Consider the following 14,265-nt stretch of genomic DNA (forward strand, 5'->3'; position numbering starts at 1 on the left):
TCACGAAGGAGAAGACGGGGAACCGGGAGAGAGGTCACGTGGAACTTTTACAAATTCGTTGGGAGTTCAAGGTTATTTGTTCTTTAAAAAAAAAAAAAAAAATACGTGTGGATAATGGTGTGATAAGGTGGGGTTCCCACAGCCGCCCACATGTGGACAACCTGTTGGCATTTAAGCTGCCGATGAACCAGAAAGTTGACCTCTTTGCTACGCTCAACAAGGTGATGCCTTGAAGCATTTTCTCGGCAGACTTCAAAGTGAAGCCTTAAATAATTGAAATAATTGCAGAATGGAAAAGGATGGGAGCTCACAGACCTGACCAACTGGGGTCTACGGAGCCACGTGTCGCCCCTCTCTCTCCTAACTTCGTGCCATGGTCTTTCCTGTGGCTATCATTTGTATGCGACCAGAACGCACTCTATACCACCAGATAAAGTTATGAAGCAAACAGCCCTGTCTACAACATGGTGATCAAAGCATGGCCAGAAGACTGCATCATTTAAAGATCTCTAGTTTTGTAGACTTCTTTCCTATTAGGGGTTAAAGGGAGATTAATTTTTTGCAAGCTCTGTTCAAGTTTAATGACCATGCGATAGGACGCGGCAGAGGGGACCCGAGGACTCATTACGGAACCCCTGTTTACCTCGGAATGTTTCGTCTTTGAACGGTTGGCTGCTGTTGATACATTAACGGTTAATAATAAAGCCTAACGTCACATTTTATGGCTTGTTGGACTAGCTTTTATCTCTGTCACACATTTGTCCTGTAAAACCAAACAAAGCAAGGCAGTGCTGATTGCTTTTTCAGGCCTTTATACGACTAATTAGCAGGTCAGTGTTTTTGCTTAAGCTGTCATCACCCAGGCCCTAAAACATCAGCAGTTTATTCCGGCAGCCGCTGAGAAGTACCTGGTCTCCAGGGGAATGTTACTGTTGAGCAGCCAGTTGTCCTGACCATGGAGGGGCTCCTGGGCACAGCCCGGGGGCTCTCCTGACAGGGAGTGGTCCGTGGGAGCCGGGCTGGGGTTACTCCGAGGGGTGAAGTTGCCTCTGTTCAGGGAGTTGATGGAAGCTGCATGGTGGGTATTTGGGGGGTGAGACAACGGCGGAGGAGGCGTCCTCAGCCTCAAATGGTTCTGCAGACCCAGAGGCTGATCTGGAAAACAGAGGTGAGAGAAACGAAAAAGTACATTAGACATTTTACTTTAGATCTAGTCACAATGAGTCATGAGGAGACACATTTACAAGTAGAGATGTGACAATATAACAACATTTCACCGTGTGGCCACGCCCCCTGCGCCTGATTCCCAGAGCTCCAAAGTTGGGGGGGGGGGGGGGGGGGATATAATATAAATCATGGATTTTTCAGAGGGTATTTACGCAATTCCATGAAGAGGAGAGAAGAGGCTCTTCTGGAGATGCCGATACACCAATTGGTGAACCTGCTACTTCTTGCCCGTTCTCTCTCATATGCCAACTCCTACCCATCAGCACCCTCACATAAACCAGCTGTAACACAAACGGTGTACAGAAATAATTCTGTGATGAGCACACACCAAACAATAAAAACTTGTCACACTCCCTCAGCAATTTCTCCAACCTTGCCCACCAAATCACCTCATGATCCCAACAATCCACCGTCCTGTGTCTTGGCAGAAGTAGGTCTGTACACGGGATGTATGTGCTCTTTTAAATTTATTTATTTCAATGCTCTTTGCTGCAGAACACACATGTGTAAACTACTTCGGTTCAGATGACTGTTCTGTTAGTATAGTTAGTACACAAAACCAGCTAAGACACCTTAAACAGATGTTGGGTTTCTCTACCTGCGGTTGAACACCCACCTCCAACACGGCGCAGGTGACTGCACCTGGTGGGAGTAATAGTCTGCAGACACACAGAGAGACACACTATAGCTCCAGAGCAATACTGACTGAGCGAGCTGCACCAGCAGACTCGGAGTTAACACGTCCATTCACAAAACCCTGTGTGTGGTCCTGCCGGGGTGTGGCGTTCCTAAACGCTTCATAACTTCCTCTCAGACAATTAAAGGATATATACAATTAATGGAGATTAATCCCCACACTGGGTGTTAGTTTCCAGTTTAGTCAATAAAGTTGGCGTTATACAATACACATAAATCATAGTCCTATGAATAGTATCACATATATTAGTATTGTGTATTCACATTTCAACCGTTGTGGAACTACAACTTCCAGCATGCCACATGTCAAGGTCTGCCTTATAGGAATCACAGATATCCACTTGTAGGGCGATATAACAAGTACTGTGTGTAATGACAAAGAATCTCACTGGCCACAAGTATATGAGGGTCGCATAACGAAGATATCAAAACACCTGATAGGTTGTTGTAAACCACAGTGGAAGCCGCTCGTTCCTTGTCTATGGTGTGATGGTGGCCAGGGGCAGATTAACAGAACAGATAGTTACTGCAGCTCCGGGGCTAACAAAGCACACAGGAAATACATTTTTTTTGGGGGGGGGGGGGAGAGATTAAAAAAGTGTCTGGAATTCCCTCTAGGCGTGGCATGACAGTATGGGAGATGCAAAAAGGTTTGCTACAGCATCTCTTCCCTGTGGGAATACAGACCACCCAATTATCATAATATATGGTTACTGTGTGCATAATAAATATAAAATATATATATATATATATATATAATTTTTTATATAATGTATTTACATATTACACATACATGTACGTCCCCGTTACATTATTGTATTTAGCTATATTTTAGTGATATAGATACATAACTTGGAACTAATAAATTAGCTAAAATCCATATATGTGGGTGTAGCTATTTAGTGTTATTTATTTGTATATCACCAATAAAATTACGCAGCGCTGTACAGAGAATATTTGTCATTCACACCAGTCCCTGCCCCACTATATCCCACGACACACACACACACACACAGGGTCCATTTTGTCACAAGCAAATTAACCTACTAGTATGTTTTTGGACTGTTGTGGAAAACTCCCTTCCCCCCCAAAAAAACAGAACACCCCTTCCCAAACGTGGGGAGAACATACAAACTCCACACAGATAGGGCCGGAATCAAACCAATGACCTCAGCTCTGTCAGGCAGCAAGGCTAACCATTGTGCCACCATGTTGGCTTGAGGTTCAACTCCATCATTTATTTCTCTCATTCACTGATGCCGTTATATTCATCTAGGTGTGTGTTATCAAAAACAAAACAGTCACCAGAAAGCCAAAACACACACTTAGATACGAGAATCACCTCAGACAACTTGTACAGACCGCGCGCACAGGCCGACATTTTCAGGACTTAACCAACTATTCATGAGAAGCCATTGATTCAGTGCCTCAGTGATGTCTCTAATCCCTAGTACATTCATAGGCTGCATTATTATGAATATTGCCTCCATTCACTAAATAGCTTACACCACAAAATTACCTCAGGGATCATCCTGGCTCCCAAAGATATGACAGACAGTAATCTCGCTATTGTTGGTTCGCCACACAAAATGGCTGCCGCCTCTTTGTGCACGCGACAGCCTGGTCCCCTTGAACAGATTATATATACCTAGCAATAAATCAGGTTTAAGAGGGAACAAAGGCCTTGACATTTGAGTCAACTGCAAATATTTAAATACTTGAGGCCCAGAAAATAAAACCAACCAAAACAAACTGTCTTCCAGGCTCCCGACTCCGAGAATCCCACCACCGCTTGTAATTCCACGCTGTTTATTGGAGACGGTTAGTCACATTATTATGCCTCAAGCATTTGAGTCACATCAAAATGCACCTGTCATTTTAACTCCCTATTTGCATAGCCCTGCTGCTTCTTTACTTACAGCGGGCAGAATATTTGCAGAACTACTGTCTGTTTGATATTTTATGGGTAGATAACATTTATTTCTCTACTGCTTTTTTAATAGAATAAATAAATAAAATTCAGGATTTTATTCAACTTCGAATCCTGTGCCAAGTGCAGAACTTTGCACAGCTGAATATGCTTTGACTTTGTCCAGTTATTTCAATTCCACCCTCTCACCGGCCATTTACAAAGCGCATTTGACGCGCAGCACAAAGCGCTCTTTTGTTTTGCGTACGTGCTCCTAAATGGTTCATCCTGCGTACTTCATGGCGCAGGCCTGCTCTCAGGATTAGCCTCCACACGCTTAATATGCGTTTCGATGTGCCGACAGTATATAAAATAAATAAATGTTTTAACTTATTTTTCCTACAGTACTGCACAGTTTAGCGTTACACGGCTTAACTTAGTCACATGAGTAAGACAATGCACGGGTATTTTTATTACATGAAGAGCTGGTGTGTGCCTGTAGCTTTGTTTTACTTTGGGCAAATTTGCACTTAGAAACTAGCTTCTCAAAATAATGCGACTGCAAAATATAGCCCATTAAAAAGTATAGGACAGGACAAAACCAGTTCAGAGTTGATCTAAAAAATAAAGTAATTTTGCCAAATTTTGTGTGTACCCCCAGGGCAACAAGGAACACCCCTAAAAAAGTGCCCTCTATCCCCTATATCTAATGTCAATAATCTCTCTCCGCAAACTGAAATCTTATTTTTGCACAGCTCTGTAAAACTAGCTCTATACGTTGCTATAGGTCCAACTACTAGGTGGTCTATTTATCAAGCTGCGGGTTTGAAAAAAATGGAGATGTTGCCTATAGCAACCAATCAGATTCTAGCTGTCATTTATTTAGCACATTCTACAAAATGACAGCTAGAATCTGATAGGTTGCTATAGGCAACATCTCCACTTTTTCAAACCCGTAGCTTGATAAATAGACCACCTAGAAACTATGCCAACAGCACAAACTATACATCATACCCAGAGTTACAAAGTGGAGGGGTGCAGTAAAAAAGTGAAATTGGAGGGGGCGGGGTAAGGAGGCTGCAAGGGTTAAAGAGTCACACTTATTTTGTCCTGAACAAATGTGAACCAGTGGCAATCCAGAGAGATAAAGGAGACACTGTGAAAGTGACACCTGGTTTTTTTTTTTGGGTGGGGGACGGGACGCCAAGGAATGTGTGAAAATCTGTTTACAGGATTAATGCAGCAAGTGTCTTGCAAATGAATTGCCTGGGACTAAATGAAATGAAAACCACAACGCTGGTTTAGGGAGGTAGCCGAGCACTGTGTGTCTCTCCCAGGATTTCAGAAGTGATAAAATGAGCTGTTCATTCATTATTCATCACATGTGGGGGGCACCCTGGCTGTGTCCTCTCTCCCCATGACTATACCCCCTTAAGAAATAGCAGTTAACTCCTGGAGAACTGGCTTGAACATGTCGTTCTGCAGCAAGCTGACCGATTAGAAAGCAGTTCACAAATCCATCTACTTTTACTGCCATTTCTTTTCTAAAAATTAACTGGATAGGGACCAGAATGGAGGGGGTTCCTGATCCTACACAGTCCTATAAAAGTAGCACAGCACTATCTGCAAAACATCAAGCCTATGTATTGTTAAAAACCCAACAACTGTACAATACTCCTGAAAAAATTGTGTTTACACTTCAAACAGGTTTTTCCATATTTGAGGTGGTGTCCAGACATCACACCCTTTCTTAATTGTAGTAATTGAGGGCAGGGTGGCGAGTTCTAGCCATGGGACACCCAACAGATGTGTAGATATTCTGATTGGATGCTACTCTCATCCAACCAGAAGACAACGGCCATTTCTAACCATATGTAGGATACTACCTCATCTCTGACACTCATCAGTCACCAATGGGAGGGGGGGGGGGGCTCCCCAATAATGAAATCACCTTCAAGTACAAACACATCACCATTTCCTTTCTGGTATATTATTTATCATGCGTAGAAATAAAACAGGATCTGGACCATTTAAGGGCAGAACATGGCAACATCTCGATTTAACAGTGGCTACAACTTTCTGCCTTTCCAACTACGCAATGCACACGAACATCAGAAAGGACCATTTGCAGAGAAAGAGAAAATACAATCTGTCAAGAATATGCCTGCTAAACACAATATTAATTTTTATTTTCATGGGTCGTAAACTTGATGAATGCAGAAACCCTGCCATGCAAGAATGGAGCAAAACAATATTACAGTTGCTATAAAATAATAACAGTATACAAATTGTACACTGCTCAACGACCAGCGTAGGGAGATAGGGGGGGAGGGAGGGGTAGATTGATTGGAATTTCTGTTAATGACAGTAAGGACTCCGGGCCTCTTTCTAGGGATCTAATGAGGATCCCACTGTGTACCATCATCATCATCATTAATACCGCCGTAAAGACTGTCACGCATAAAATATGAGCGCTCATAAGAATAAAGGAATTGAGAGAAAAACATGTCACATTGCTAAAGAGGCTTAATGCATCAAATATTGTCACGCTTTGCTGTACATTAAAATGTCATTGACTGCCGCTGACATTGGTAAGTAATAGAGGCAAGAAGAACAATTAGGAATTCCCCATAAGTGAAATCTGCTGCTCAAGGATTTCCAAATGTCACCTCCGGAACCAAGTTTCAGCACTTTAGAACATAAAGAACGAGGGAAACTTTATTACATTCCCCTTCTCTAACCATCATCATCATCTATTTATATAGTGCCACTAATTCGGCAGCGCTCATATCAGTACCTGCCCCATTGGAGCTTACAGTCTAAATTCCCTGACATACACACATAGACTAAGGTCAATTTAATAGCAGCCAATTAACCTACCAGTATGTTTTTGAAGTGTGGGAGGAAACCGGAGCACCCAGAGGAAACCTACGCAAACACGGGGAGAACATACAAACTCCACACGGATCAGCCATGGTCGGGAATCGAACTCATGACCCCAGTGCTGTGAAACAGAAGTGCTAACCACTGAGCCATCGTGCTGACCATATATATACTTCCCTCAAACCACTTTTGGTTAAGCCCCACATCTTTAGCAGTGCCGTGGATCGAGATATCCCGCCAAAATCGGGACAGTTGGGGGGGTGTGAAAGGAGGGACATTTCTGAATGGTGCACAGGTGAACGAAGGTGGTCCGCAACCCACACCGACCAGCCACACTTTTCAATGGCTTTCATTTGCTAAACTATCTCATTGGTTCCGATGAGTTGCAGCAGGTTTCTTGCAGAGTTATCAACGTTCCCCATTGAATCTGGTCATTAACGGAAAAATATTGAATTAAAAAAAGGAACGTGGTACAGCACACATGGGATTGTTGTATTTGAACGTTTGCTGAAACAAATAAAGTGAAAATAAAACCTAGTCAGCACCTCTCTCTCTCTATAAAAGGTTTCTCTATCTGGACTCCTAGATAACGGAGAGGTTGTCAGGACTACGCTGGAGTTTATAAACGGTACAACAGACGGTGGCACATATGACGATTGGAGAGCTCACAACATTTGCTTCATCTCCTGTACAAGAACAATCCCACACACCTTACCAACGCCGCCTCACATCTGTCACCCCCAAACTAGATTTCACAGCGGGCAACCATGGAACAGACTTGGCACAGAACTGCAAGAACTACCTGTGACTGCTTACGTGCCTGCTACAAGAAAGTTTTATATTTTGACTTCAAATCAAGTTCATAAAATTTAATAGTTCAACTCATAAAATGAAACAAACTTATAACCAACGACAGTGGTCTGTGAGGTGCGGATAGGTACGACTAGGTGGTATAGAATCACTTACCCAGCAGCAGAGAGTCTCTCACACATGTGGTATAGCCGACACATCGCCTAAGCACAGTGGAGGCTGCCATTTTTGTGGGAGGTGTTCGGATGAACAAATAGCGGTGTCTCCTGCGTTCTCTTAGTTCTCCCCAAACAAGAGGCCGTTCTCCAGCGCTAACACCCGTTACAGTTATTTCCTGGTGGTTACATTAAGTAGAGCAGTGCAGGATTTCACTATAGCACATGACTATCTGGCAACTATTGAGTGGAGGGTGCCATAGGACTGTCTAGTGCTTCAGAAGCACTAGACATTCCACAGGGAAGTAACCACACAAAACATGACCACGCCTCAGTTACAACATGACCACACCCCCTTCGATGGGTGCTCTCATTTAATCTGCTGAAAAATTGGGAGGTATGTGTATGGGGCAATGGTGCCCGATGTTCGATAAGAGGCTATGTTACCTTCCAACATACATCATCACGTCCCTAAAGTGTTTTTTGTGTGCAGCTCACAAGTGGTTTGTTACTGTAACGGTCACCAGCGACACCGGTAGGTCAGCCATATTGCCGGGCCGGTTGTGGGCAACGTAACGAACGCTGTTCACCCTTTCTCCATTGCCCTCGGGTCTTAAAACACGTAGTCGCTGAACACTCAAACCGCCAATAAAAGCATACTTACCAACTTTCTGAAGTTGGCTTCCGGGAGCCTGCCGGGGGGGGGGGGGGGGGGGAGCTGGGCGTTAAGGGGGCGGGGTGTCATTTTGGACCCACCCCAAGTGGTGTAATGACGCAAACGCATCATTTTACACCGGGGACGGGGCCAAATGCCGCGATTCCCAGAGAATTGCGGTATTTTAAACCAAATTCTTCACTAGAAAGTGGGCAGATCCGGGAGATTGCCATACTCTTCCGCGAGTCCGTGAGACTCACCCAAAATGCGGGAGTCTCCCGGACATTCCGGGAGAGTTGGCAAGTATGAATAAAAGGGCAAGAATAGTCAAGTCATACACACACACATACACAGGCAGGAGTGGTAGAAAACTACCAGGACATTAGAGGTCAAAGCAGGTAGCAGGGAACTATCGTAAGGAACAGTGTAAGGCTGGGTACACTCTACAGAAAATTTCTCCCGATGCGACATCTTTAACGATTTTACCAAGGACAGGAAAAATAATAATACAATTTTAAAAAAAAGGTCCCGATCAACATGCCAATCAATATGTACACACTAAACATGTTTGAACGATTTCCCATCAGATCTGTGATCTCCATCTGTCATAACCATTAGCTGAAAAGATGGTGACTCTGCACACTCCATAGAGATCTATGGACACTGCCGGTCGTGAGTTCCACACACTGCAGGATTGGAACGACATAGTTCCATCGTAGAAAGACACTTTTAGCCCGGTTTAAAAATCAAATGAAACAATACGATGAGCTTTGGAACGATAAACGATCCTCGCTGCAGAGTACACACTAATGGGCTATCGGACCGAATGGTTGATTATCGTTTCATTGGCTGAAAACACTGTAGCGTGTACCCGGCCTAATTCAGCAAGAGATAATGATCAAATCTCAACACAGACCATAATAAGCACTGAATCAGCTACATAAATTGTACGTATTTTAAATAATATGTTTATCTTACAACCATCAGTATTACAACAGAGATGCATGGACACACTACTATATTCAGGTTTCTTGGTTGTGCACCTAAGATAGCGCACGTCTGAACGCTCAGACCAATTGCACACGTTAAATCCTCTGCTAATTTAGTGCAGCCCGGCTATTAGGAGAGCGGTCTGGTTCACAATGCACATACACAGAGAACACAAACCCCCTCTGTCATACAGCCAGCAGCCTGATTTACAGCCGTTACTCCCATGAATCATAAACAAGACATGCTAACTTTTTCCTGATGTGGCAAAGTGCCTTGCCAAAGAAAAATATTGACTTTTTGTTCAGAAAAATCAATATATATATTTTTTTTTCACAGCCGGGCTGTCAGGTTTATTCATCAAGGGTTTTCTTCCCCATCAGCATTCTTGATTATGAAATGACAGAATGATTCTGCTAGCCCCCACGGAGGCGGAACATTGCTTCATATTAACCATGGAGCAGACGAAGGACATGGGGGGGAGGGGGGGGGGTCTAAACCATATATAGGTAACACCACAATTTTTGTAACTATTCCTTTAAATAAACCTCTGAAACAAATATCTGTAAAAAAGGTATTTAATGTGGAATTTCAAAAACACGTCCATCACCTATATGAACAATTTACATCGATGTTTACAAAAGAACATTTCTGTGATTTCCCAGAAAAGAAAAAAAAAATTCATAGTGCAACGTTAAACAATTATATATAAAATGAAATAGACTATTTAATTTTAAATAATCTGTATTTATTTGAATGGTGACGAATCAGATTATCATGGTGCTAAATGTTTTTTTAAGTGAAATAATTGATTACTTATTGGTGTAACTAGATCCCAGTTATAAACTACACAGAGGGGTCAGGGGGCCAAAACCTCCTTGCACCCTTGCTGTGATTTTATTGATAGATAGAGCTCGCACCTGTCTTTTTTTTTTTTTTTTTTTTTAGAGGGGGGGAGGAGGGGCACAAAGTCCACAAAAAACTAAACTAATCCTTTGACGATGACAGGAAAAAAAAAAAAAAGTACATAGCTTTAGTTTCGTTAATCCACGTTTATAGTCTTGACTCTCAAAGCCCAATGAGTGACAACTATAAAGCAACATTCATTTGAATTTTATAGATATATTTTCTTTTTAGTGCATCAAAACTGCAACCCATGACACGGGCAGTTCCTCACCTGGAATACCCAGACTCCTCAGAGAAAGAAAAGGGTTTATATTATTTTTTTGCTAATATAGGACCTTTCTACCCGGTGCAAGTCCATGGGAGCCTATGCTGTAAAGCCAGAAGCTGTGACTGGTGGGCCGCTGCTAATCATTAAAGATCCATGATAACAAGCTGGGCGAAAAGGTCACTGAGCTTCTGTTAGAGATCGGGGGCACCGCGGGGGTCCTCTGCTTGTACTGGGGTCACACTGGGCTACCCGAGTGCTGGGTTACTAATAAAGCAAGATGCCACAACTAAACCTCACATAAGGAAAGTCCACCTTAGAATAATATCTGTCATACAGCGGATATTTGACCTAGAAATATGAATAGGTCCCCCCACATTTCGCAGAAGCTTATGGGTATCGTAAGAAAAGATACTTACTCTGTTGGGGGAGGGGAAGTCAGCAGTTATATCAAAGGACTATATGTAAGAAGTGTGACAAAGTCACATAATTCACTGCAAAAATGTTAACCAATCTACTTGTGAGCTGGGTGTTTCAACCAACATGTATAATAAGAGTTGGGGAAAAAGGGCTCTCGCATGCAAAATACCACCCGACAGGCAGCTACAAATACTACTACATCTCTGCAAAACAGTTCTTCACCGTGAATCACTGCAAATAATCCTGATAAAGCCCCGTAGAGCAGTTACAGATCTCTGCACCCCAAGATAATCACTTCTGTCCCTGTTATAGGTAAAGGTAAATACTTTCAACTATACAACTATACGTAGGTTTTTGATATTATGAAGATGGAATTTTAGTAGCTGCAACTAAAATTGATGTTAAGATATTACGAGCATTTGGCTTTTGAAAGGAATGTGCAACAACAACAACAACAACAAGTCTTTTGGCTTTAGAGGCAAACGCAATAAAAATATCATCATGTAATTAAATGTATTATACCCTTTAGGTGAGGTGAATTAGCAGTTCACTGGTGTAACTGTAACCTGTGATATTTCATCACTGTCAGGGTGTTTTGTGCGAGGGATCTCTGACATTTATTTAATCATATTTATGAATTTGGAGATATTAAAAAACAATTTCATATTGAAGTGTGTTTGACGCCACAGTTTTTCTGCAACGCTGTGATAAGAGACTCAATATACTATTACTCTGTGTTGCTGGGGACCCTGTTCCTTCCACTATATAACCCTCAGTCTGTGACTTCCTGCTGCCTCCATTCCCCTCCTCACATCATGTCACTTCCCCTGTCACATGCAGCCCTGTCCTCACTAACACATCACCCATCTCCTGATATACTCTGTGCTGCTGGGGCCCCTGCTACTTCCACTATATAGCTCTCAGTCTGTGGCTTCCTGCTGCCTCCATTCCCCTCCTCACATCATGTCACTGCCCATGTCACATGCAGCCCTGTCCTCACTAACACATCACTCATCTCCTGATATACTCTGTGCTGCTGGGGACCCTGCTCCTTCCACTATATAACTCTCAGTCTGTGACTTCCTGCTGCCTCCATTCCCCTCCTCACATCATGTCACTGCCCCTGTCACATGCAGCCCTGTCCTCACTGACACATAACACATCATAGAGACAGATACACTTTAATAGTAAATCAGACCTTGAGGATGCCATACTTATGCCACACATCTCAGAATAAACCTAAAAAAAAAAAAATATAACACACAAATGTAGCACTTTTTCTACGCTAGTCAGCTCTATATAACTATATGTTTATGAATACCTCTTTATGTCTTCTTAATAAACGACAAGCATATTGTACGGAGAGGAGAAATAAGCCGGAATTTATCCTCTACATATTTATCAGGCTGGCTGAAGAGCTGTGTTGAAAGACTGAAGCGGATGATTTGCAGACACCGCTGAATACGGTATGTATTATTGATGAACACGAGTGGGTGATGTTACATCAAGGAGAAAACCAGGATTACATGAAGCAGAAACACTTATTCCAGTTCTTAGAAAATCTATTTGCGGAACAGAGCTATCAAAAGTCGCTCTCCTTTCTGAAATCCACTTACACATGGCAGAGAGACCTGTAAGGGTTAACCACACACACATATAAGGGTAAACCCAAAACGTTCCCAGAGCTACGGTGAGGACAAGCAAATTAAAAACATAGGGATCATTTATACCGTAAGTGGAATAAGGACAGATATTGACAGAGAAGTGGGACTGTGCAATTGTTCGAATATACAAATTAGAACTGATCCTGGGCATTCCATCCTGCATACAGAACAACAGAAGTGGTACTATGCAGGTACCTATCCAAAATAACAACAGATGTGGACCTTTCATTCAACCGTCATACTTGCCAACTCTCCCTGAATGTCCGGGAGACTCCCTGAATTAGGGGTGATCTCCCTCACTCCCTGAAGAGTCTGGCATTCTCCCTGATGCTGAGCCAGTACAAGACGTGGTTGGCTTCGCCATCTGTGGCATGATGACACTGTTCAGAAATTGTGTCCTATGTCCATGTATTGATGCCTATGGAAGTGGCCATTTTCATGGAGACAAAGTTTTAATCAAAGACTGACAGGTAAGACAACATAACTTCAGTAATGGAGACAGATATGTAAAAGACCCTTCAGTCTCTAGAGATTCATTAGCTGCTTTTCTCTAACGCATAGTTTCCTACTCTCCCGGTTCTCACCCCAGCAATAGATAAGTGGTGGGGGGGGGGGGGGGGGGGCGAGGCTTAATGACGCAAATATTGCGTCATCTTATGCAATTCATCAAGCCCCACCCACACACGCCAACCTCCCCCGGGATCTCCCTGAAGCCAACGAGAAAAAGTTGGCAAGTATGCTTTAGGAGTGCAAATAGTGGTCATTAGAATTCTTTTATTAGGTATTCCAATGTTTCTTCCTGACATTTGGAAGGTGTGTAAAGCTGGGTACACACTAGAGAAAACTTCTCCCGATGCAATATAACAATTTAACGATTTTACCAACAACTGAAAGCACCGATCAGCAGCCGATTACCTACACGATTTTACACGATCTACCGTCAGATCTGTGCTCTTCATCTGTCATAACCATCAGCTGAAAAGATTGAGACTCTGCACACTCCATAGAGATCTATGAACACTGCTGGTCGTCAGTGTGTACAAACTGCAGGATTGGAACAACATCGTTCCATCGTTTATAGAGATTTTTTTAGTCCGTTTATACAATCAAACGATACAATGAGCTTTGGAAGTATAATACATGATCGTGGGAGCGTACACACTAATGCAATATCGCTCCTAACAGTAGTTTATTGTGTGATTGGAACGATAAGTTGGGTGAAAAACCTGCAGTGTGTACCCAGCCTAAGTACGGCCAGTGAGGAAGTCAAGGACAGACAAGGATTTTATTCCTGAAGAGAGTATCTGACGTACCAGTAGCAATTATACCGGTGTGGTGGATGGATGGTTGTGTAGTGATAACGTCGGAATGTCTTGTTGCCTCCCCCCCACAAGTCACGGGACCCTTCACCCCTCTCCTCACCTTTGTCCCTTTTGTTTGTGGTAAATTTGCAGATCCTCTGCTAGTTTAATTAACAAGGTATCAGCCCCTCTGGCTCTCAGAGGATTAAGTGTCAGTAAATACAGGAGAGCTGCTGTCACTGAACAGATTGGGAAACACAATCCCTTTGTAGATGGAACCTTCTCACCAGACACAGATTTCCACAGTAAGTTTATCCCTTCTTATGGCCGCAGACAGAGTTTCCTGACCTAATAGGAGATTTCTTTCAAGGACTCGCATACTGGATC

General features: G+C 42.9%; 1 protein-coding gene across 9 annotated transcripts in view; it reads right to left on the bottom strand.

Annotated features, from left to right (window-relative positions):
• The window catches only part of TENM4 (teneurin transmembrane protein 4), a 1,040,112-nt gene that overhangs the window by 150,064 nt on the left and 875,783 nt on the right, over positions 1–14,265 (bottom strand). For all 9 annotated transcript variants that reach the window (XM_075198626.1, XM_075198625.1, XM_075198627.1 and 6 more), the window contains one exon: positions 909–1,155. In XM_075198626.1, the coding sequence (XP_075054727.1) occupies positions 909–1,155 (247 nt within the window). The remainder of the gene's footprint in view (positions 1–908; positions 1,156–14,265) is intronic.

The sequence above is a fragment of the Mixophyes fleayi genome, chromosome 2 (assembly GCF_038048845.1).
Source record: "Mixophyes fleayi isolate aMixFle1 chromosome 2, aMixFle1.hap1, whole genome shotgun sequence".
NCBI classification, from domain to species: Eukaryota; Metazoa; Chordata; class Amphibia; order Anura; family Limnodynastidae; genus Mixophyes; species Mixophyes fleayi.